General features: G+C 38.8%; 3 protein-coding genes across 3 annotated transcripts; 1 reads left to right on the plus strand and 2 right to left on the minus strand.

The window, feature by feature from the left end:
* Positions 1 to 11,302: 11,302 nt before the first annotated feature.
* Positions 11,303 to 15,548, minus strand: LOC143610528 (uncharacterized). The gene is made up of 5 exons (XM_077084987.1): positions 14,772 to 15,548; positions 13,034 to 13,091; positions 12,858 to 12,941; positions 12,617 to 12,758; positions 11,303 to 11,963 (listed from the first exon to the last, which is right to left on the minus strand). The coding sequence occupies exons 1-5, from the start codon at positions 15,265 to 15,267 to the stop codon at positions 11,595 to 11,597; spliced, it is 1,149 nt and encodes a 382-aa protein (XP_076941102.1). The 5' UTR covers positions 15,268 to 15,548; the 3' UTR covers positions 11,303 to 11,594.
* Positions 15,549 to 17,579: 2,031 nt separating this feature from the next.
* On the plus strand, positions 17,580 to 21,241 carry LOC143610533 (photosynthetic NDH subunit of subcomplex B 1, chloroplastic-like). The gene is made up of 6 exons (XM_077084992.1): positions 17,580 to 18,341; positions 19,352 to 19,542; positions 19,889 to 20,146; positions 20,378 to 20,483; positions 20,601 to 20,686; positions 20,964 to 21,241. Exons 1-6 carry the CDS (start codon positions 17,760 to 17,762, stop codon positions 21,127 to 21,129), a joined length of 1,389 nt encoding a protein of 462 aa, XP_076941107.1. The 5' UTR covers positions 17,580 to 17,759; the 3' UTR covers positions 21,130 to 21,241.
* Positions 21,242 to 21,992: 751 nt separating this feature from the next.
* LOC143610534 (magnesium transporter MRS2-1-like) lies at positions 21,993 to 23,909 on the minus strand. Its single transcript, XM_077084993.1, has 3 exons — positions 23,483 to 23,909; positions 23,359 to 23,406; positions 21,993 to 22,606 (listed from the first exon to the last, which is right to left on the minus strand). Exons 1-3 carry the CDS (start codon positions 23,801 to 23,803, stop codon positions 22,376 to 22,378), a joined length of 600 nt encoding a protein of 199 aa, XP_076941108.1. The 5' UTR covers positions 23,804 to 23,909; the 3' UTR covers positions 21,993 to 22,375.
* Positions 23,910 to 23,971: the final 62 nt, after the last annotated feature.

A 23,971-nucleotide genomic window follows, 5' to 3' on the forward strand; every position in this document is an offset into this window, starting at 1 on the left:
AACCGAAACCCGAACCCGATAGAACCGAGTATATAAGCGTAGTGCAAGAACAAACTCCACCATTTTCTTTCATCTCTTCCACACCCACACCCAAACACCCCAATTCTAGAGAGAGAGTAGTGAGAGAAAGTTGTTCAATCCAAAATTCGAGTTCACCAATCTGTTTATTGTTGTTTTTGGTAAGATCTTCTTGAAAATCATACGTTTTTTTTATCATCAAATCCGGCCCCGAATCGAGCAAAAACCCCAACTTATGTTTCAAGTGTGTTCTTGGTCAAAAATCGTCATTTTTGGTGTCAAAAAGCATACTTTTGTTGTTATAAACGTTAGGAATCAATAGCCCTATGGATTCCGAGCATTTCCATGTATAAAACATTGATTTTGGGCGAAAAATCATGAAAATCGTCAAAATCCCGTAGGTTTCTCCGTCATCCGGCTTGAAGGAGTCGAATAGGCCCTATTCGGTCGAATAGACCAATCGAACCTGACCCCTATTCGGTCGAACAAGAGACCATTCGGTCGAACCAGTGGGCAAACGAACAGACTAACCGAATCAGAATACACATTCGACCGAATACGATTGTATTCGACCGAATGTACATCCTACTCGACCGAACGAGTCCTCAATCGACTGAACGTGTTCTTCCCAGCCCCTTTGACCGAACCAGTACCATATTCGACCGAACAAGTAGCTGATTCGATCGAACCTGCCCTTATTCGACCGAATGTGCCAGAATCAGCTTGTTTTCAACTTTAAAACTTGGTTTTTGCTCGAGGTCGCGTAGGCTTATACTCTTAGACTTAAAGCGTGTTGTTAACCTATTATGTCCTTGTCTAGACTTAGAGGATCGACGTTTGGCAGCACTCGACCACCCTAGCAACCATACTTAGCCAACAAGGTGAGTTCATAGCCCCCTTTTTCTTTTAAGCTTTTCAAATCATTGGGGTGGAAACATGGTAACTGTACACGTTTTGACAAAACTCATTTATTCAAACATTCTTTATCATAGAAATTCTTGGCAAATCTTTTGCAAACAATGAACATTGGGGAAACAAGTAATCATGGCAGGTTACTCATACCTTAACTTTCTCGGAAGTTGTGTATGTCTAATCAGTTATTCAGGAGTAAACATGGGAATCATTGATCGCTTAGGGAACAATGGACGTTTGGAAATCAAAGTCATGTGCCCGTTATACATTATCATGAAAACACATCATTCATTGGACAGTCTAGTGGTCGTGTGAACATAGGCAGTATAGGTCACACTAGTGCATATGTTTGGTCTCCAAGTGGTCGATTGGTAGACAGGCCGTCACTAGATGTGGGATTCTAAAAGTGTTCGATTTAGAATACACGTGACCTATGGGGTTCTTAAAGTGTTCGATTAAGAATCCAAAGGATTTCCTAAGTGATCGATTAGGAATCCAAGAGATACTAAAGTGGACGCTTTAGAATTCTCTCATGGTATCCAAAGTGATCGATTTGGGTTACCATCATGGAAATCAAGTAGCATCGTGTGGTCTTGTGTGGGTTGATGTCAGGTCTCGTGTGATCATTATGCATTATCATCATTATCATCAAGACATGGTTACATATGATTCTTTGGTATCTTTATACATATATCCTTGATATCATTACACCTGTATGCATGGGAACAATACATGGGATCATTATACATAACTCTTGCAGTCTTGGTTGAGTTGATAAGCATACCCAAGCATAGTAGGATATGTTGTAGGAGTGGTGGGTTAGCCGATGGTACACCCTATACATAAACCCCTACAACTTAGCCTAGTATGCTTGTGTAGGGCTTATCACTACATTATTAGTTGACCTATCTTTATACCTTGGATTTACAAATATAAACAAGCTTAGCAGAGTAGGTTGTAGGAGTGGAGGGTTAGCCGATGGTACACCCTATATATAAACCCCTACAACCTAGTCTGGTACGCTTGTCTTGTCTTACAAACCTTTTCAAAACCGGGCTTTATACCCAAGCATGGTAGGATAAGTTGTAGGAGTGGTGGGTTAGCCGATGGTACACCCTATATATAAACCCCTACAACTTAGTCTAGTATGCTTGTGTATAATCCCTTTTTCCTTAAACCTATGAATTCACTCATCTACTTTATGTAGTTGACGTTTTTGTTACATGTTTTCAGGAAATGAAGCAGGAAGTAGCAAATAGCTGATAGAGGCCTTAGATGGAAGACATTTAGGATTGATGTTAGCATTATCCGTTGTAATGGAACGAATTTGCTACCTGTTGAATTGTTAAAATGTTGACATGTTTTAAGTTTATGCATTTACACTTTTAAATCTATTGTGCTCAATCAATCACGACCCCGTCGCCACGCCTCGGTTTTTCCGCCAATTACGACCGGGGTGTGACAGATTGGTATCAGAGCCAATGGTTATAGGGAATTAGGAAACCGACCTAGACTATAACCTAGGACCCTTGACTCTAGATAATTCATGCATCACTATCACATGCCCACACTTATATGCTTGCTATGTGCTTATGTGTTGCATCATTAACTGTGAATCTAGTAGCGATGTACTCTTTGGCAATTCCTTATCCAGTTATTCTTTATTCTCAATTTAACTAATGCGCATTCTTATTCTTTTATAGAATGCCTCCTCGTCGCTCATCCGTCAATGCAGACCCCGCTGACCTCGCTGCCCTCATAGCGCAGCAAATTGCAGCAGTTCTCCCGGGTCTGGCAAATAACATGAGGCAAGAAGGAACCTCGGGTGCACCACAAGCCCCAGAACCGAATCCCACTCTTCAGGCCGATAAGCTCTATAAGGCTTTTACCAACACTAGGCCTACAAGTTTTAGTGGAACCGAGGGAGCCGCTGGTCTTCTCCAGTGGTTCGAGAAAGTCGAAGCTTCATTCAACATGTGCTCCTGCCCGGATGAACTCAGGGTCAAATTCGCGGCGAGTATGTTCCACAAACGGGCTCTCACGTGGTGGAATAACGAGATAAGAACCAGGGGACGAGACGCGGCCCTAGCCCTACCCTGGGCTGAGTTTGTTGAGCTAGTCACGCAGGAGTTCGTTCCGAGAACCGAGATCCAGAAACTGGAGGCTGAGTTTAGGGCGCACATGATGAAGGGCGCGGATCACATGAAGTACACGGAGAGATTTCATGAACTCTCCTTATTGGTGCCCCATATGGTTACCCCAGCTTCTCGCGCTGTCGAGCAATACATCAGCGGTCTTCCGGACTCCATGAGGGGCATTGCGGTTGGAGTTGACCCCACTACACTTAAGGCAGCGATCGATCTCACTGCCCGTCTGACCAGGGAACAGCTCAAGTCTGGTGTTCTGCAACAGGATAAGGGCAAATCCTCCGAGGGGAAAGCGAAAAAGGGGAGCAATAGGAAGCGGAAAGCGACCAACTTAGCTGCAATCACTGATGCTACGCCTATCAACTCCATAGCCCCCGCTCCAGCCACAACAGCTCAGGGAAGACCAAGAAAGGAATATACTGGGCTATATCCCAAGTGCAACTTATGTTCTTATCATCACCCAACTAGAGAGTCGTGCCGCAAGTGCACGAATTGTGGACGATTCGGGCACCTGGTGGAGCGATGCAGGAGTCCTGGCAACCAACTGGCTGTGGGGAATGCTAACCCTCAGCCTAACCCTGCTCGAGGCTGCTTCGAGTGTGGCGCTATGGACCATTACAGAAATCGATGCCCCCGCGTCACCAACATCCCTCCGGCTCGCGGGAGGGCTTTTACCATTGGAGCTGCCGAAGCACGCCAAAACCCCGATGTTATTACTGGTACGTTTATTCTTAACAACAACTGGATGTCTGTCCTATTTGATACAGGAGCTGATAGGAGCTTTGTTTCTTGCGAATTGGTTCCTTTGCTGAAATTAAAAATTTCCGAGTTGGACCCTGCCTTTTCTGTTGAACTTGCTAGTGGAGAGTCCAAACAAGTGAAGTCTGTCATCCGAAATTGCACCCTTACTCTTGTCACCACATCGTTCAGTATTGACCTTTTACCTTTTCGTCTTGGAAGCTTCGATCTAGTTGTGGGAATGGACTGGCTGTCCAGCAATCACGCGGAAGTAATCTGCGCCGAGAAACTTATTCGTATCCCTTTACCTTCTGGCGAAATTCTAACTATTCAAGGCAAAAAATCGGGTGGATGCCTAAGGATCGTCTCTTGCTTAAAGGCCAGTCGGTACCTTCGAAAGAAGTATCCCGCATTTCTAGCTCATGTTACTCTCAAGGAATCCGAAGACAAGAGACTGCAGGACATTCCAGTTGTGCGTGAATTTTCTGATGTTTTTCCCGAAGATCTGCCTGGACTTCCTCCTAGCAGGCAGGTGGAATTTCGTATCGATCTTATTCCTGGTGTTCTCCCTATTGCTAAGGCACCGTATCGTCTAGCTCCGTCGGAACTTCAAGAATTATCAAATCAGCTTCAAGAACTTCTTAGCAAGGGATTCATTCGCCCTAGCTCGTCTCCATGGGGAGCCCCAGTACTCTTCGTCAAAAAGAAGGACGGGACTTTCCGTATGTGCATTGACTACCGGGAGCTTAATAAACTCACCATCAAAAATCGGTACCCGTTACCGAGAATTGATGATCTCTTTGATCAGCTCCAGGGTGTTACGTTTTTCTCTAAGATCGATCTACGTTCTGGTTACCATCAGTTGCGTGTTCTGGAAGAGGATATCCCGAAAACTGCGTTCCGAACTCGTTATGGTCATTACGAGTTCATGGTTATGCCTTTTGGAATGACCAATGCTCCCGCCATCTTCATGGATCTGATGAATCGCGTCTGCCGTCCATATCTTGATCAGTTTGTCATTGTTTTCATAGACGATATTCTCATTTATTCTCGTTCGAGGACCGATCATGAGCTTCATCTCAGGCTTATTTTGGAGCTTCTCAGGAAAGAGCAACTATATGCCAAGTTCTCCAAGTGTGAATTTTGGCTAAGGGAAGTTCAATTCTTGGGACATGTCATCAATGTCGACGGCATTCACGTCGACCCTTCCAAGATAGAAGCCATCAGAAATTGGGTAGCGCCTAAAACACCTACCGAAATCCGTTCATTTCTTGGTCTGGCCGGTTACTACCGCCGATTTATCTCAAACTTCTCCAGGATTGCCTTGCCTTTAACCACTTTGACCCAGAAAGGGGAACCTTTCGTGTGGGGACAAGATCAAGAGGAAGCTTTCCAAACTCTGAAGAATAAGCTTTGCCATGCACCGATTCTATCACTTCCGGAAGGTGACGATGACTTTACCGTTTATTGCGATGCTTCGAATCAGGGCCTCGGTTGCGTTTTAATGCAACGAGGGAAGGTCATCGCTTACGCTTCTCGACAACTCAAGGTGCACGAGAAGAACTACGCCACACATGACCTGGAGCTGGGTGCAGTGGTGTTCGCCCTAAAAATCTGGAGACATTACCTGTACGGTACAAAGTGTGTCATTTTTACCGATCACAAGAGCTTACAACACATCCTCAATCAGAAAGAGTTGAACATGAGGCAGCGACGCTGGGTCGAACTTCTCAGCGATTACGATTGTGAAATTCGCTACCACCCGGGAAAGGCTAATGTGGTGGCTGACGCATTGAGTCGTAAAGAAAGGACCCAGCTGTACTCTATTCGGATTCAATCCAACCTTCCTTCCTTAATTCGTGAAGCTCAGAATCAAGCGCTTGTGAATGGTGATCTCAAGGGCGTTTTGTCATGTGGAGCCGAGCAGAAATTCGAAACCAAGTCAGACGGCATCCTCTATTTTCTTGACCGAGCGTGGATCCCGAACTCTGAGCCTCTTCGGACGGTTATTCTAAATGAAGCCCACAAGTCCAGATACTCGATTCATCCAGGCAGCAACAAGATGTATCAAGATCTTAAACCCCATTATTGGTGGCCCGGGATGAAGAAAGATATCGCTTCGTACGTGATGAGATGTTTGACTTATTCGCGAGTCAAGACAGAGCATCAAAGGCCGTCTGGGCTACTTCAACAACCTATTATTCCTCAGTGGAAGTGGGAAGAGTTAGCTATGGATTTCATCACCAAGCTACCACGGACGCCTAGCGGTCATGACTCAATTTGGGTTATTGTGGACATTCTAACAAAATCCGCCCACTTTATCCCGGTTCGTGAAGACTACACTACGAAAAAGTTGGCGCGGGTATACATTCGTGAGATCGTTTCCCGTCACGGTGTGCCTAAGGGCATCACGTCTGATCGTGACAGCAGTTTTTCTTCCAGGTTCTGGAAATCTTTGCAAAAGGCCTTTGGGACAAGTGTGAAGCTTAGCTCTTCCTATCATCCAGAAACTGATGGGCAGAGCGAGAAGACCATACAAACCCTAGAAGACATGTTGAGAGCTTGTATCCTAGATTTCGGTAGTAGTTGGGAAGCTCATCTGCCACTGGCAGAATTTTCTTACAACAATAGTTACCACGCTACCATTAAATGCGCGCCGTTTGAAGCTCTTTACGGCCGCAAGTGTCGCTCTCCCTTGTGTTGGTCCGAGACCGGGGATTCACAGATCATCGGCCTCGAACTAATACAGGAGACAACCGATCAAATTGCTTTCATTCAACAGCGACTCAAAGACGCTCGTTGCCGGCATAAGTACTACGCCGACAAACGACGCAAGCCACTCGAGTTTCAAGTTGGTGACCGTGTCATGCTGAAAGTTTCCCCCTGGAAGGGCATAGTCCGTTTCGGGAAGAAGGGAAAGTTCGCTCCTAGGTATGTTGGACCATTCAAAATCCTTGAAAGGATCGGACCAGTTGCCTATCGTCTTGAGCTGCCACCGGAACTCAGTAGAGTTCACAACGTTTTTCATGTTTCGCAATTAAAGAAGTGTCTTGTTGACGAGGCCCTTCACATTCCCGTCGACGAGGTTCGAATTAGCGACAATCTGCTTTTCGTTGAAGAACCCGTCGAGATCATGGATCGCGAGGTCAAGAAGACCAAGCGTAGCCGCATACCGCTTGTGAAAGTTCGATGGAATAACAAACGCGGACCCGAGTTTACATGGGAACGCGAAGATCAGATGAAGGAGAAATACCCTCATCTGTTCTCTTAGTCTATATTCTTGTAATCTAATTGTCTAGAAGTCAATATAAATCTGCAGCATGTATCAAATAACTGTGTTATTCAATGAATATCATGTTGCCTTGTTATGCTTATAAGTATTCTTTTATTTGCATCCACAAATTTTGGCTACTCAGGGCTCATGCTGGAAAGCACAAGTCATATCTACTCAATCATATAAACCTTGGGGAATTTATACATCATTTAAGCCAAAATTTGTCATCATTCTAGCATTCATGGAGCATGGTTGTGTGTATGTGTGTGGTGTCGTGTCAAATTTTCTAGCCGCACGCAATAGAGTTTATACATTGATACAAGGTGAGCTCGTAATTATAGTCCGGAATATAATTGCATCAAGGTCACAGGTGTATACGTGTATAAGCAATATGCTATTGTGCAACTAGGAGTCGTGAACTCAAGGTTCGTGTAGGGAATTATTCGACAAAGGTTGAAGGAGTGGTGAGTTAGCCGCTGGTACACCCTATATATAAACCCCTTCAGCACGAGTTGAATATGTCTGAAGCGAAACTTGGAATTAGGGACTTATAGTTAGCGTGGCAGCTGTGAGACATTAAATTCAAGAATTATTGAGGGAATTATTCACAGAAGATTGAAGGAGTGGTGGGTTAGCCGCTGGTACACCCTATATATAAACCCCTTCAATCCGAAATGAATATGTCTGATGTAAAGCTTGAGGGTGATGCCTTGTAGTGGAAAATAGTGTGTCGTCCTGTGTGTCATTGACCTAATAGGAGTCGAAGGAAACACTCAAGTAAGGTTGAAGGAGTGGTGGGTTAGCCGCCGGTACACCCTATATATAAGCCCCTTCAGCTTGATTTGGGTGGTATCTGAGACGAATATTAGAAGTAGTGGCGCATAGTGGTCATCATGGGATCATGTAATCTTAATCATCGTTGCATCAAGTATACTAAAAATCTAAATTTCGGGACGAAATTCCTCTAAGTTGGGGAGGATGTAACGCCCTGGAATTTGACTGGTAAACTAAAATCAAGAAATCATCGGAAACTATACACTTTGGGTTCTGGACGATAAGTTCGGAATCCATATCATTGGAAAATCTGTTTATTTCAGCTAAAAATGTTTATTTCATAAAAAGAACTTTTATGTTTGAAAAATATTAATTTTGTGTTTTCGAAAAATAAAAGGTTTTTATTTAAAAAGATTTCAAGCGATTACTTGAAAAATGATTTTTATAAAATTTTTACTGAAAAGTTCTAGCTCGTTAAAACTTATGAACTCAGCTAGCCTTGACCCGTAGGTAACCGAAACCCGAACCCGATAGAACCGAGTATATAAGCGTAGTGCAAGAACAAACTCCACCATTTTCTTTCATCTCTTCCACACCCACACCCAAACACCCCAATTCTAGAGAGAGAGTAGTGAGAGAAAGTTGTTCAATCCAAAATTCGAGTTCACCAATCTGTTTATTGTTGTTTTTGGTAAGATCTTCTTGAAAATCATACGTTTTTTTATCATCAAATCCGGCCCCGAATCGAGCAAAAACCCCAACTTATGTTTCAAGTGTGTTCTTGGTCAAAAATCGTCATTTTTGGTGTCAAAAAGCATACTTTTGTTGTTATAAACGTTAGGAATCAATAGCCCTATGGATTCCGAGCATTTCCATGTATAAAACATTGATTTTGGGCGAAAAATCATGAAAATCGTCAAAATCCCGTAGGTTTCTCCGTCATCCGGCTTGAAGGAGTCGAATAGGCCCTATTCGGTCGAATAGACCAATCGAACCTGACCCCTATTCGGTCGAACCATCTCCTATTCGGTCGAACAAGAGACCATTCGGTCGAACCAGTGGGCAAACGAACAGACTAACCGAATCAGAATACACATTCGACCGAATACGATTGTATTCGACCGAATGTACATCCTACTCGACCGAACGAGTCCTCAATCGACTGAATGTGTTCTTCCCAGCCCCTTTGACCGAACCAGTACCATATTCGACCGAACAAGTAGCTGATTCGATCGAACCTGCCCTTATTCGACCGAATGTGCCAGAATCAGCTTGTTTTCAACTTTAAAACTTGGTTTTTGCTCGAGGTCGCGTAGGCTTATACTCTTAGACTTAAAGCGTGTTGTTAACCTATTATGTCCTTGTCTAGACTTAGAGGATCGACGTTTGGCAGCACTCGACCACCCTAGCAACCATACTTAGCCAACAAGGTGAGTTCATAGCCCCCTTTTTCTTTTAAGCTTTTCAAATCATTGGGGTGGAAACATGGTAACTGTACACGTTTTGACAAAACTCATTTATTCAAACATTCTTTATCATAGAAATTCTTGGCAAATCTTTTGCAAACAATGAACATTGGGGAAACAAGTAATCATGGCAGGTTACTCATACCTTAACTTTCTCGGAAGTTGTGTATGTCTAATCAGTTATTCAGGAGTAAACATGGGAATCATTGATCGCTTAGGGAACAATGGACGTTTGGAAATCAAAGTCATGTGCCCGTTATACATTATCATGAAAACACATCATTCATTGGACAGTCTAGTGGTCGCGTGAACATAGGCAGTATAGGTCACACTAGTGCATATGTTTGGTCTCCAAGTGGTCGATTGGTAGACAGGCCGTCACTAGATGTGGGATTCTAAAAGTGTTCGATTTAGAATACACGTGACCTATGGGGTTCTTAAAGTGTTCGATTAAGAATCCGAAGGATTTCCTAAGTGATCGATTAGGAATCCAAGAGATACTAAAGTGGACGCTTTAGAATTCTCTCATGGTATCCAAAGTGATCGATTTGGGTTACCATCATGGAAATCAAGTAGCATCGTGTGGTCTTGTGTGGGTTGATGTCAGGTCTCGTGTGATCATTATGCATTATCATCATTATCATCAAGACATGGTTACATATGATTCTTTGGTATCTTTATACATATATCCTTGATATCATTACACCTGTATGCATGGGAACAATACATGGGATCATTATACATAACTCTTGCAGTCTTGGTTGAGTTGATAAGCATACCCAAGCATAGTAGGATATGTTGTAGGAGTGGTGGGTTAGCCGATGGTACACCCTATAAATAAACCCCTACAACTTAGCCTAGTATGCTTGTGTAGGGCTTATCACTACATTATTAGTTGACCTATCTTTATACCTTGGATTTACAAATATAAACAAGCTTAGCAGAGTAGGTTGTAGGAGTGGAGGGTTAGCCGATGGTACACCCTATATATAAACCCCTACAACCTAGTCTGGTACGCTTGTCTTGTCTTACAAACCTTTTCAAAACCGGGCTTTATACCCAAGCATGGTAGGATAAGTTGTAGGAGTGGTGGGTTAGCCGATGGTACACCCTATATATAAACCCCTACAACTTAGTCTAGTATGCTTGTGTATAATCCCTTTTTCCTTAAACCTATGAATTCACTCATCTACTTTATGTAGTTGACGTTTTTGTTACATGTTTTCAGGAAATGAAGCAGGAAGTAGCAAATAGCTGATAGAGGCCTTAGATGGAAGACATTTAGGATTGATGTTAGCATTATCCGTTGTAATGGAACGAATTTGCTACCTGTTGAATTGTTGAAATGTTGACATGTTTTAAGTTTATGCATTTACACTTTTAAATCTATTGTGCTCAATCAATCACGACCCCGTCGCCACGCCTCGGTTTTTCCGCCAATTACGACCGGGGTGTGACATTAACCGACCCCACATTATAGCGTTAGGTCCGCTCCTGGAAGGAGAGGAGTAGAGGCAGACCCAAATTAACTTAGGAGGAGCAGATTAGGCAGGAATTTGCTAGAGTTCATGGAGACGTAGGATTAAGGTTAATGACTTGTAGGGAATGTCACTTACGTGTGTTAACTTTAGCTTAAGGCTAAGAATCCTACATTTTTGAAGAACTTTGCATGTGATCGTTCTTTTGTTTGTATTTCTATTTGGTACATGTGTGTTTCTATGTTGTCTGCTATGGAGTCCGAGGTCTCTTTTTGAAAATGTGACCTTTCTATCCTCATGGGTAGAGGTAATGTTTGCCTACATCGCATTCTTTTCGAACTCTACCAATGGCTTTTGCTATTTGTAAGATTTACTAGATATGATTATTTTTTTTATGAAGACATACTATTTTGATCATTTCTAAAAATCCAACACAAAATAACAATGTATGAACAACCATATCGAATTAAACAAACCACTGCTTCTATAAACTATGGTTAGTAGTTCGATACAAATTTTTTGTTAAAATTGTTTGAACGGTAAACGCCTGTAGTTAAAAACTAATCTCATAGAATCTAGTAAAAAACTATAACATACAAAATGAGCAAACACATGCAAAATGATGCAAAGAATAACATCTAACAATCATCATCACCATCATCATCATTTTTCATGTATATGCCCTTTTAATCTACAACCTAAAAACATCATTAACACAACATTTGTACACAAAACTCTTGTCCCCATATTCCATATAACACTACAAGACACTACCATCACCGATTACTCATCTGACAAAACGCAACTCATCAATAACCCTTGCTAACCCCAACCCATTTCCATCATCGGATCTTCTCCCTTCAGATTTACCATTTTGACCTTCTGACCCGTCCTTTGTGGGTCTCACATCTACACACTCATTGAACCTGAAGCAACTAATAAGATGGTCGTTAGTAAGCCCGGCTACTTGTAAAAACGAGTAAACAGCTGTGGGGCCAACGCCTCGGAAACCTCGTTTCACAAGATCTTTGCTTATTGCATCTGCTTTTGATGTTTTGATTGGTACTTGACGGGGGTAACGGAATTTGTTAACTACTGGCTTGTGGTTTATGAAACCCCATATGTACTTGTCAAAAGACCCAAACTCATCAGTTATCTGCAACATCAAAATATCATCATCAATCAATCATACCCAGTAAAATCCCACCGACAGCAAAGCTATAGGTAGGGTCTGGGGAGGGTGGGATGTAGGCACACCGTACCTCTATCCAAAGGAATAAAGAGGTGGCTTCCAGAGAGACCCTCGGCTCTAAGTACATGTGTATGAAGCAAAATAAAGGAAATCAAAGTTTAACCGTTATATAAAAACTACTACTAATTATAATAATATTAATAATAAGGTCACAGTTTAACAGCAATATAAAAGCTAATAATAATAATAATAATAATAATAATATATGTAAGGGAAATACCATTATGGTATGTGACCTAAATAAGTTAAGTCGAAGCCCTAAGTTATTCAATTCTCTCTAAAAATCCTTAACTTTAATTCTACTTCTCCACGAATTCCTATCCTCAACCATGTCCTCGGAGAGGTTTAGGTCTATCAAATCATGCCTAATCCTCTCATCCCAAGTCAATTTAGGTCGTCCTCTACCCCTTCTCCCCTCTATAGTAATGTTTTCTACTATTAGAATACAAAACCAAATTGACTTGTGGAATATGTGGAATATTATAGCAATGCCTGTATAATATAATATATAGTTGCATACGTACATATTATTATTATTATTATATATAATTAATTACCTTGCAAACTTGGCGAGCATTTTCAATAATTCCTCTTAACTTCACCTCTGAAAGAAGAGAAGTTGCGGGGTTGCCAGGTGTCATTAACTTCTTATCGTTCAATTTTGAGACAGCAACGGGGTCGAATCCAAGAAACACTTCCCTGCGTATATGTCACATTTAATTTTGAATTAGCTTAGGCTAAAAAGGAATAATATTATATGGTTAAAATATCTTCTTGCAAAGATAGTGTTTAGTTTACCTAAACAAAAGCCTTTTGTTGAGAATAGCGGGCCAGGTCAGTTCAGCCAAAGCAGCTGATAAACTGAGCAGTTCAAACAGTTTCCTGAAATGAATAATATAAATATTATTTTCAGGATTATACTTCAGTATTTTATTGAAAAAGGATTACAAGTTGCAAAATTTTCAAGCGCATACTTGTCGTCGTGAACTGGGACTCCCCATTCTTCATCATGGAAAACAGCATAAACAGGATCTTCAAAACCGAAAAAAAAGTTGTTAAGCAGTGAATAACAAGAAATAAATAAGGATTTAAAAAGGAGGCATTAGAATACAAAACCAAATGTTTACTAAGCAGGCTCGAAACATAATGGGGAAAGACTTTAAAGCTTGCTATCTCTGAAAGAAGCTAAACGTTAACTTTAGAGATTTAATGGAATATGCAAAAATAATTAAATAAATTACATTATATTTTAATCATGGATTTAAGAACCTTTGATCATCATTCATCTTCCTGGTTTTTATGAAGCATTAGGTATATTCTAAGTTGCAAATGGCAACTTCATTAGATTCGTTACTTAATCGACACAATATTAAAATGATTTAACAATTAGGGTAAAACATTGATAACTGAAAAAAGAATGGCCATATATTTTATAAAACTGAAACAGATGACTACTGCTAGGTTTTATAAATGGCAATCTTTTAAGTGAATACGACCACTGTGTCTATAAAACCCTAGAAACAAAAAAAAAATATACATATTTTCCTCCATGTTTTTTTCTCGAATTACATGCTGAACAAAAAGCCCGCAATGAAAACAGGGATTTAAATAAAAATTTCTTGAATGACAACATTATAGCTGGTATTATCGTGAAAATGTTAAAAACAGTGCTAGAATTGTATGAGTTTCTAAGAGTGGATCACCGTATTTAAGTGACCGTGTATCTATATACCACATACGGCTTCATTATTGTTTCAGAATAAAGTAAAAAAAATGTCATTATCACAGCTAGGAACAAGATAACAAACAACTGAGCATGCAGGCACTCTCAAATGCTTTACAAAACAGAAAACAAAGGACCAACTAAAGAGAAGGGGTTATCATGATATAAAAATGTGTAAATAACTCAAAATCAGAAAGAATGGCATCGCCATCTGTATTAGTATAACAGTATATATTATAAAATTCTACGCTGAAATACTTCCTATTATGGAAATAACAATTATTGACATAGATCTAGGATATGATTAATGCCAATTCAAATACATTCAGAACTTGTAGAAACAAGAAAGCACAGTTAAGTAATACTTTGTATTATTCATAGCCTTTTATTATACCGGTTACCAAGAACTCTTAGATCAGTAAATGAAGCAAATTTAATGATGTGCTGATCATAGCAATTTAAAGTTCTCCAATCTCCTAATAAGCAGAAAGTAATCTACAGCCTATAACTAAATTGATTAAACAAAGGTATGGTAAATATGAACTATATAAGATAGCATAGGTTAAATCTTTACACCAGCAAATTCCATTTACGCCTCATAAACCTTTTGACTTATGGGAGAAGAACACATCAATAACCAATAACAGTGACAATCTGACCCGGCATGTAAATATGTAAGCCCTCATTGTTCGCTTTCAGAAAGTTTATAGAGCTCAAATCAGAGGTATCTATGACTTAATATAGGATCCTCCATATCCAATGGTGCAAGAAACACCTACACGCATATCATAGCCTGTAACCCTAGCAGCCTAAGATATATTTAAGAGTCATCAGAAATACAGTTATCCATCATAAAGTGACAAACTCAGACAGAACATTCAAGTTAGTCAATTGTCACATTTCAAAGCAATATTTGAACTACTGTTTTCTAGAGAATCAAAGTAAAATGAACATATCATAAGAACTCAGTTTCAGATTGAAAATTATACCAGTATTCGTAGTCACCCAAGCACATCTCTTCCGTCCAGCCGAACCATCACCCGAAGCCTCCAACAAACTATCACTCTCCACAACAACTTTTCCAGTTTTCAAACCACTAGACTGCTTACCACTAACCGCCTTAGGCGTCACACTCCGCCTACTAATCCTCCCCGTAGACACTCGACTGTGCGACGAATCCGAAGAAGCATCCGACGAGCACGAAGCGCTCATCGACAAATTCGACTTCAAGAGCTTCGAATCCTTCCGCCTCAAACTCGACTGCGGCGGCAGAATCGGAGACGTAACCGACTTCGAATTCACCGACAAATTGACCGATGAAGATGACTTCTTAACCTCATCTCGTTTACCTACTTTACTCTTCGGCTTCGCAGCCGGCTTACGCAATTCCGTCGCCTTGTTTCCCGCCGGCCCTAACACCGGCCGTGATTCCACGTCAGCAACATCCATCGGTGCATCCGCCGTAACTCTCGGAGGCTCCGACATTAACAGTATTTGAATTTTAAAAAACAAAATAATAATAATAATATTCTGGGGCACAGAAACCGAGGAGTTGGAAATTATCACATAGATTGGAAAATTAGTGAAATGTACCGACGGAGTGAGTGCAGATCGGCGATTATTATCTCCGGCGATGGAGAGATAGATAGCTCAGTGGACGGACGGCTGAGATGCTTCTAGAAGAGTTGGAGTAATGAGGTCTGCTCAGTAAAGTCCAAATTAGACTTTGATTATTAAAATTTAGAATAATTAATTTTGGCATTTAAATTTGTTATACTGTCGAGAGCCTTTGTTTTTTCTTTTTTTCAAATTGCCAAATGAAAAAAAATAATATCACTATTTCTTTCTTAATGGATATGCGTTAAATAACACTTAATATAGCTAAGTTTTTTCCGAGTTTAAAACTGATGTTTTAAGGTTTTTGATTAAAAGAATAATACGAGTCGACTGATGTAAAGCTTATTTGGAAACATTGGTTCAAATGGTTTGATTTTTTTAATTGAAAATTAAAACATTCGGATTGAAACACTATTTCGTCATTTGGATTTTCGAGATAAGTTTTATATCAGTCGACTTGTGTCCTACTTCCGATCAAAAGCCCTAAAACATCAGTTTGAAACTCGAGAAAAAATTTAACAACGTTAAGTAGTTTATAACAGAGATCCATTAGACAAAAATAGTTGAAATGTTGAACCGTTGGTAGTGATTTTAAAAGATGAAATTGTTATTGGCCAATACACAAAATATGGGGTTATTTATTTACAATTTGCCTTTTTAAATTTATTTATTTTATAATAGCAATTATACTGTTTTGTTACGTTTTATATACTTCAACTTAACGCTTGATACATGCTAGTTGTGTTTTTATATAGCAATTTAGATAGAAACTAGCTTGTCATTCTCAATATGGTGTAGTGGTAGGAAATTTAGGTTTTTTAATGGAGACTCAGATTCGATTCTCATTTACAACATTTTGGGGAGGGTATGAGTGACTCAATGAAGGAAGACCAAAATCTTTGTGATTTCCGGTTCGATTCTGAGGGCGTTCGGAGTTTGCCACCAGTGGGCTTTCGGGCGGGCGAATTTTCCCGTAACTGAAGATAACTTGAAGACGCTTAAGGGCTATGTACAGCTGGGTTGTGCCAACCGGCGTTGGCCTTTTGCCATTGTGTCACCTTGTACAAATTTGTATTCTATGCAATTCTTTGTTTGTTGGTATTTCAAAACAAAAATAGAAACTAGCTTTATTTACACTTTATATATTTAAATAAATTTTAGATCATCACCTTTTGATTGGATAAGAGCATAAAGTAACATAATATCTTAGCGTGTTCTATGTAGGTTAAGATATATATTTTGTTGGTTAAATAACAATATTTCTTTGCTGTTAGTTAGATAGACAAGGTAACTATGGGAGTTGTACCCGCTCGTGTGACCATTGTTCCTTTGGGGCACAACCGATTTGGTGAATGTTAGAGTAACATATGGGGACGTAATCATTATTGACAAATTAAACAATCAACATAGTATTTCCTTGTGACTATTGTCACATGTGTTACGAAACCACCCATCCGAGTCTTGTTGGTGTAATAAAAGCTCCTCATTTTGTGTTCTTTAAAAAATATATAATAATTGAAATCTCACATGTTTATACCACTAGAAACTTACCTTTTACACATATTCATATCCATTATAACTTAGATCGTTATACATTCGTATTGTATATATATACCTTTGCAAACCCGAGTATCTAGTTGACATATCACCAATTGTGCAATATTAATAAGGAATATTGCATGCTACTTTCTTGTAATGTTATTAATTGGGTTTATGTAAACACCATAACACAATGTTTCAGTGGATGCGAAACTGATTTAAAGATATAAATTAGCCACCCAAAAGTTTTAGTGTCAATCGTCGTTTTAGTTTGTCGTTAGTTTAGAACCTTGAAAACAACAATATTTAAGAGAATTCGATTAATAATGGCAATAAAGTTGCCACAATTCGTTTGAGTCGGTTTCAAATTGAAGGCGGTAAGCCAGGTGAGGGGAGTAAGAGTTTGGGTTAAATAGGTTGGGCCATCAATGTTACTTTAGTGGTTTTGGTTGAATTGACAAGTTTGAAGAATGAGCTATGTATATTGTATGAATTCATGAAATAAAGAATGCACGTATATTATGAAACATTGTCCCATGTTCGATACCCGCCCCATCTCCTTACACAAAACGCCTCAGGGGCGGTGTTCCACGCCCTGTGTAGGTGAAGTGGCATCGCCACACTGGACTTAAACCTATACATATATATAACAATATTTGAACAACTAACAACTTATTTAAATTTCAGTTATTGGAGTCTCTATCTATGGATAGAGCGCCACATTTACCATATCCAATCATCTTCCACAGTCCACACATTCAAATCCAAATGTAGCCATTAACACATGACATTCACAAATCCTAAAACTCAAATTCTCATCAATGGCTACAACATCTCTCCTACCCAAATCAATCCCACCATTTCTCACTAACCCAACTTCAATACCCTCAACCAGATTCACTAACATCTCATTCTTGGCCCACCAATCCGATCGCCAACCCGTATGCACACCAACTGTTCGACCAAATGCCAAAAAGAAAAACGAGTGGCTCGACCCCTTTGACACTGGCGAGGACCCAGACATGGAGTACGGAACACAGTATTCCGAAGGTAAGCAGTCCGAGGACCCTAGGCCACCCGAGAACCCCGACAATCCATACGGGTTTCTCAAGTTTCCGATGGGGTTTATGCCGGAAGTTGCGTCATTAGGGTTGAAAATTAGGGGGGATGTTAGGAGGTGTTGTGTTGTGGTTGCGGGTGGGGTTTATGAGAACTTGCTGTTTTTTCCGACGATTCAGTTGATTAAGGATCGGTACCCGGGTGTTCAGGTGGATGTGTTGAGCTCGGCGAGAGGGAAGCAGACTTATGAGATGAATAAGAATGTGAGGTGGGCTGATGTTCTTGACCCGGATGATGATTACCCGGAGCCTGCGGATTATCTTGATTTTCTTGGAATTATTAAGGTTTGTACCACATTAAAGAAAGTTAAGATTGTTGATTTGTCGGTGTGTTAGATTAAAGTCATTAATGAACTGAAAATAAGCAGAGATGACAATTGGACGGGCATTGGACTATTGGTAATTCTAGTTCCACGTAGGGTTGCCCAAAAAGCTCGCAGCTTGCTTGACAAAAACATAACGGATCAGTTTGTAAACAAGCCGAGCCTGAGCCAGGGTCGGCTTGGCTCGTGGCTCCCTCGTTAACTGGATCATTGGTTCGCTCTTTTTAAATTTAATCCCAAAAATTAATATATAATAATATTAATAATCTATAATATATTGGAAAAAAAATCCAAAATTAATATATATTGTATTTTGAATCTGTCTCTCGATTTTTAGAATGTTGAGAAAAAGAACAAGATAATACATATATTATTATAACTTCTCTAGTTTATAAATTTTACATTATTTGTATGTTAATAAAGTTTTTTTAGTCTTCTATATATCAATATGTGTAAAAAAAGTTTGATTATATATATATTTTTTAAGTTAAGTTGGTACGACCTTTTCACAAGCCTATCTCAAGCTATACTTTTCAGCTCGTTGAAAATAAACAACTTGTTTAACTTCAAGCCCAAACCCAGTGTGGCTCGGCTTGTCAACAGCCCTAACTCCCTTACCCGATTATAAAATCGTCCGTTAGGTATATCGGGCATAGCTGTTAGTTTGTTAAAAATTACTCGTTAATTTATTAATATTTTAGTTTTTTATAAAATTTAATTATCCAAGGAAATTAAAACTATGAAAAGTAAAAATTAGTGAGTTAGTATATTATTCTATTACCCAAGAACAGAATAAAAAAAGGTTTACGAGCATGGTTCGGGTGAATGAGTATGTATGTAAAGGGTATCACCTAATTATAGCATACCCGTCCCATACTCATAGTCTCTTTTACAACTAACCCGATACATAGTTCCGTTACTGTTTCGGGTTTGTTTGTTATAACTAAGAATAAGTTTATTTGGTATTTGCAGAATAGGTACTATGATATGATGTTATCAACCAAACTGGCTGGTCTAGGGCACGCCTCGTTTTTGTTCTTGTCAATGGCTACTGAGAGAGCCAGTTACATCTACCCGAATGTGAATGCAGCAGGTGCAGGATTACTTCTATCACAAACATTCACACCCGATCGCCTGAACCTGTCAGAAGGTGGATATCACATGTGAGTTAAATTATATTGTAAATTATTAAAGGAAAACCAAGTTCTATGTTACTGAAATTGAGAAAAGAAAAGAAAACATTTCAGTTTCAAATGGAAGAGAGAAAACCAATATAAGTTTACATATACTTTTAAAATTCTTTTGAAAAATTCTGTAAAAAAAAAAACTAGATTTTGTTATGCTATTTGAAGTTAAAATAATCACTTGCTTGAGTGTATGGAAAATTCTAATTACTTGGTATTAAAAACTGATTATCAAGACTTTCAAAACATAAATCAAACACCACCTTAATCTTTAATCACGTCACATTATAATAAAGACAATATTTTAAGGAATTTTGTAAAACAGGTACAAGCAAATGACAGATTGGCTAGCAAGACCAGGTAGAGGGGTCCCGAGGCAAGAGATTCCACCACTTAAAGTATCAATATCCCGAAAGCTGAAAGACGTTGTAGCTGAAAAATATAAAAAAGCTGGTGTTGAAAAAGGAAAATATATTGTTATACACGGTATACAGTCGGATTCAAAAGCTTCAATGCAATCTAGGGGGGATCCTGACAGCTTACTGCCCCTAAATCTATGGGCAGATATTACAAATTCAATAAGGTGAACAAACTTTTATATATAACAAATTTTCTAAAATGAGATAATCAACTGTAATACATATGTAACATAGTGTTTTGATGTTTCAAGTTGTAATAACTTTTACACAAATCTGATATTTTGAGGAAGTAACCGAAAAAATCTAACAAAGTTACTGTCGACCGACTTATTTAAAATTAATTATTTTTATTTATATATTTATTAAATTTTTTATTTGATAGTAATGTTATACAGGGGAGTGAAACCACTGTATGTGATTCCTCATGAGAAGGAAAGAGAGAATGTGGAGGAAATTGTAGGAGATGATACCAATATTATATTCATCACCACACCAGGCCAGGTTGGAATTCAAATTAATATTAATAGTTATTAAATTTAGTTAAATGTTACTAAATCTGCTATTTGTATTAAAATTGAAGGTAATCTAATGTTCATATTTTGTTAATCTATGCTGCAGTTGGCTGCTCTTATTAATGACTCTGTTGGTGTCATATCGACTAACACAGCAGCTGTACAACTAGCACACGCACGTGAAAAACCCTGGTGAGTTTCTTAATACGTATTATAATGTAAACACATATTTAATATATTATATAGAAATTATATAAATAATAGCTCATGAGCCTAGTTAAGCTCGATATGTGAAACTCAGGCTCAAGCTCGTTTAAACCTAACTCGATTCAAACTTTTAGCAAGCTGGTCTCAAGTAGCTGTGCTCGTTTACACCTCATAAAATGTTCTACTAAGAGTATTACTGTAATAATATAATTTTGGTATCATGACTAAATACTTGACTTACTGGTTTTTCACTTTGTCTCAGTGTGGCATTGTTTGGGTCTGAAGAGAAAGCAAAACTGTTTCTTCCAAACATAGAAAACAGAAAATTCATCATAGCTTCATCAAAAACTGGGAAGTTGGTAGATATTGACATAAACGCTGTCAAAAATGCGGTCCAGATATTTGAGATGCCACTGGCTATTGCCTAGAATGAACATCGTATTTGTTTTGTACGATGTTTATGTCATTCTACTGTACATTTAACGATTCGAATTGTTGTTAAAAAATAAAATTCAGCTTCACATGATGCAGTTGCAGTTACAGATTTTTGTTCAGCCAAACTAAAAACAAATTCAACTTCATGCTAAATACAGAATAATCAGGGGGTGTTGCATAATAAATGAAAATAGAATGTACAATTATAATAACTAGCAAATTGGTTAATTTTCAATATACTTAACGACTTATCGTTAATGCGAGGCTTATGCAAAAGTGGGGACATATCTCTCTTTTAAACGTTTTGCTTCATGAATGTTAAGGAGACCATTTCGACCTATTTACTTGTGAATTGATTGATTCATGTTTTATCTTTAACTTGCTAAACATATAAAATAAAAATATTTCATTGTACGAAGAAGGTTTACAATGATGATTTTTTCTCATTGTGCTTAGAAGAAACACGAATGTTTACGGACATAGACCTTGTAGACATTGATGATGAATTCTCTATTATCGAATGGATCAAATAGCGGAAGAATTAGGCTATGTGATTAAGCAAGATTATAAATCTAATTAACGAATATATGCTGGTGAACATAAACTAATTGAAACGCAGGGGAGAGTTCCAACGAAACCACATGTAACTTGAAAACTCATGAAAACCAATTACACTAGTTTTTCTAATTTTTATTTTTTCAGTTTTTTATATGTTAATAATCTTTGCCAAAACCAAAAAGTAATATGCAGATCCCTGACGTATACATTTTAACTCGTTTACGTATTTGACCGGTTACCTATATAACATTTTGTAAACAAAGGGGGTATATAACAAAGGGGGTATATAGTTAAAATATTCGGCAACACATCTAAGTGTTTATTCAAGATTTCGAGGTACAAAACACTAATCACATCAAGACTATTTGGAGAAAGCAAATATAGCCGTTCAACTCATTCTGATACATTCTTTTCGCTAGAACGAACCATTTCAATGCAACCCCATTTTGATTATAACATGATTCGAACTCGACCAAAATGATGCCTTTTTAAAACGGCCCGTTGACTAGTTACCTGACCCACCCGTTTTGCAAGGCTTAGTGTTTTGACAATTTTGTAACCGACTTTGTTTCTTCATTCATCATACAATAAGTCAAGAGAATCCATCAATCAAAATGATATTCACACTGATACTTTTATTTGCATCAATAACTTCAGTCACATCTGGAGTTAATTGATAATCTACATTGGCATCAATCTTTTGTACTTGAAAAACCATAAAAATGAAGAGAATAAAATGACCCCACAAATCCCTGTAATCAGCATTACCCATTTGAATGCTGACGAGTAACTAAACAATGATATATCAAAATTCATCCCAAATATTGCTCCTACGACACCGAATACCGTCACAACAAACGTTGCGGTTGTTAGTAGCAGTTCAAACTGTATAAGCTGGTTTCTAACGTTATCCTGCACATCAAATCTTCATTTAATAAACAAGATTTCAATTCAGTCAATCGTGTTTTGACCACCATTACACGTAGCAAGATGGTCTGGTCTAGTCGGGTCGCGTAATGAGTCAAAACAGGTTCATGTAGAAATGGGTCATTCGAGTTACAGGTGCATATTTTCGGTTTTCCCCCAACCGGTTCGGTTAGGTCAAGTTAAAACTGGTTTGAGTTGGAACCAGTTCCGGCTTGGGTAAAAAAAAAAGTCAAAACCGGTTGGAGGTGAAACCTGTCCATGTTGATACCACTTCCGGTTTGGGTCAACAAAAGTCAAAATTGGTTTGAGGTGAAACTTTGGGTCAACAAAAGTCAAAATTGTTTTGGGGCGAAACATGTTCAGGTTGAAACAGGTCTAAAAAAGTCAAAGAATCGGGTTTGACCAGTTTGAAAAGATTAAAGAATCAGGTTTGACCAGCTTGAAACCAAGTTTTGACCGGTTCAGGTCAGGTTTGACAGGGTTGGAGCTGGTTTCAACGTGTAGGGCTACAACCCAATTTCAACCCTACGGTTCGGGTCGGTTCCTAACCAGCTTCCTATCAAATCTGTTTCAATATCAGTTCTGGGGCAGGTTAAAAACTCAGATTGACCCATTCATAATTAAACCACCTCGTTACTTCACCATAAAAGGTCAAAGTAAGCATTCTATAAAACAGATGGTATTTAATTATTAATTAATAATATTAACAACTCTAGCAACATATAACAAAAACATACCAGTTGAATATTGATGAAATCTTCAGTATCGTCAATGTATTCCTTCAGCTACCACACAAACAAAAAACAAATCTTCAACAAGGTTGTTAAAGCTCTAAGTAGTTTAATAATTAAATAAATATACCGTTGTAAGCTTATTAAGAGTATTATCAGTGACAATAAAATAAGCCTCCAGCAGCATTTCCAGCTCATCAATGTTTTCAGCAACACTCTCTGAACTACTTGTAGTTGTACCCTCATGTCTGCTTCTTGCAAGGCTCAAATTCCTGTCGAATCCTTTAACATTTGGAGGTGAAGAAACAGGAGAAATTGGAGCGGAAACAGATTGAATCCCATCCGTTGATCTGGGTTCCGCCACAGACTGATCTCCACCATAGAATAATGCCTCCATACGCCTTTTCTTCTCAGTCAGATACATTTCAACCATATCTCCATCATCATCCATCAGTTGCTCTATCTCATCTCTTACCTATATTAACATAATCATAAATCAAAATAAATATTAAGGACAATTTCGACCAGTTTACTTGTATCTATAACGGGTTTGAAGTTAAAAAAAAGTAAGCTAAAATGAAACGGTTCAAACGGATCGATAAGGATCAAAGCGTATCTT

Source organism: Bidens hawaiensis, unplaced genomic scaffold, assembly GCF_021521415.1.
Source record: "Bidens hawaiensis isolate Kalapana, Puna unplaced genomic scaffold, B.hawaiensis_p1.1 tig00026621_1, whole genome shotgun sequence".
In the NCBI taxonomy this organism is placed as follows: Eukaryota; Viridiplantae; Streptophyta; class Magnoliopsida; order Asterales; family Asteraceae; genus Bidens; species Bidens hawaiensis.

Coding starts and splice junctions, on each gene's coding strand:
- LOC143610533 (XM_077084992.1), top strand. CDS start 17,760: ATGGCTACAACATCTCTCCTACCCAAATCAATCCCACCATTTCTCACT. Junction 18,342..19,351: donor ATTTTCTTGGAATTATTAAG/GTTTGTACCACA, acceptor TGGTATTTGCAG/AATAGGTACTATGATATGAT. Junction 20,484..20,600: donor TCATCACCACACCAGGCCAG/GTTGGAATTCAA, acceptor TCTATGCTGCAG/TTGGCTGCTCTTATTAATGA.
- LOC143610528 (XM_077084987.1), bottom strand. CDS start 15,267: ATGTCGGAGCCTCCGAGAGTTACGGCGGATGCACCGATGGATGTTGCT. Junction 13,092..14,771: donor TTGGGTGACTACGAATACTG/GTATAATTTTCA, acceptor TCGGTTTTGAAG/ATCCTGTTTATGCTGTTTTC. Junction 11,964..12,616: donor ATGCTCGCCAAGTTTGCAAG/GTAATTAATTAT, acceptor TTGATGTTGCAG/ATAACTGATGAGTTTGGGTC.
- LOC143610534 (XM_077084993.1), bottom strand. CDS start 23,803: ATGGATGATGATGGAGATATGGTTGAAATGTATCTGACTGAGAAGAAA. Junction 23,407..23,482: donor CTCTTAATAAGCTTACAACG/GTATATTTATTT, acceptor TTTGTGTGGTAG/CTGAAGGAATACATTGACGA. Junction 22,607..23,358: donor ATTTCATCAATATTCAACTG/GTATGTTTTTGT, acceptor TTTGATGTGCAG/GATAACGTTAGAAACCAGCT.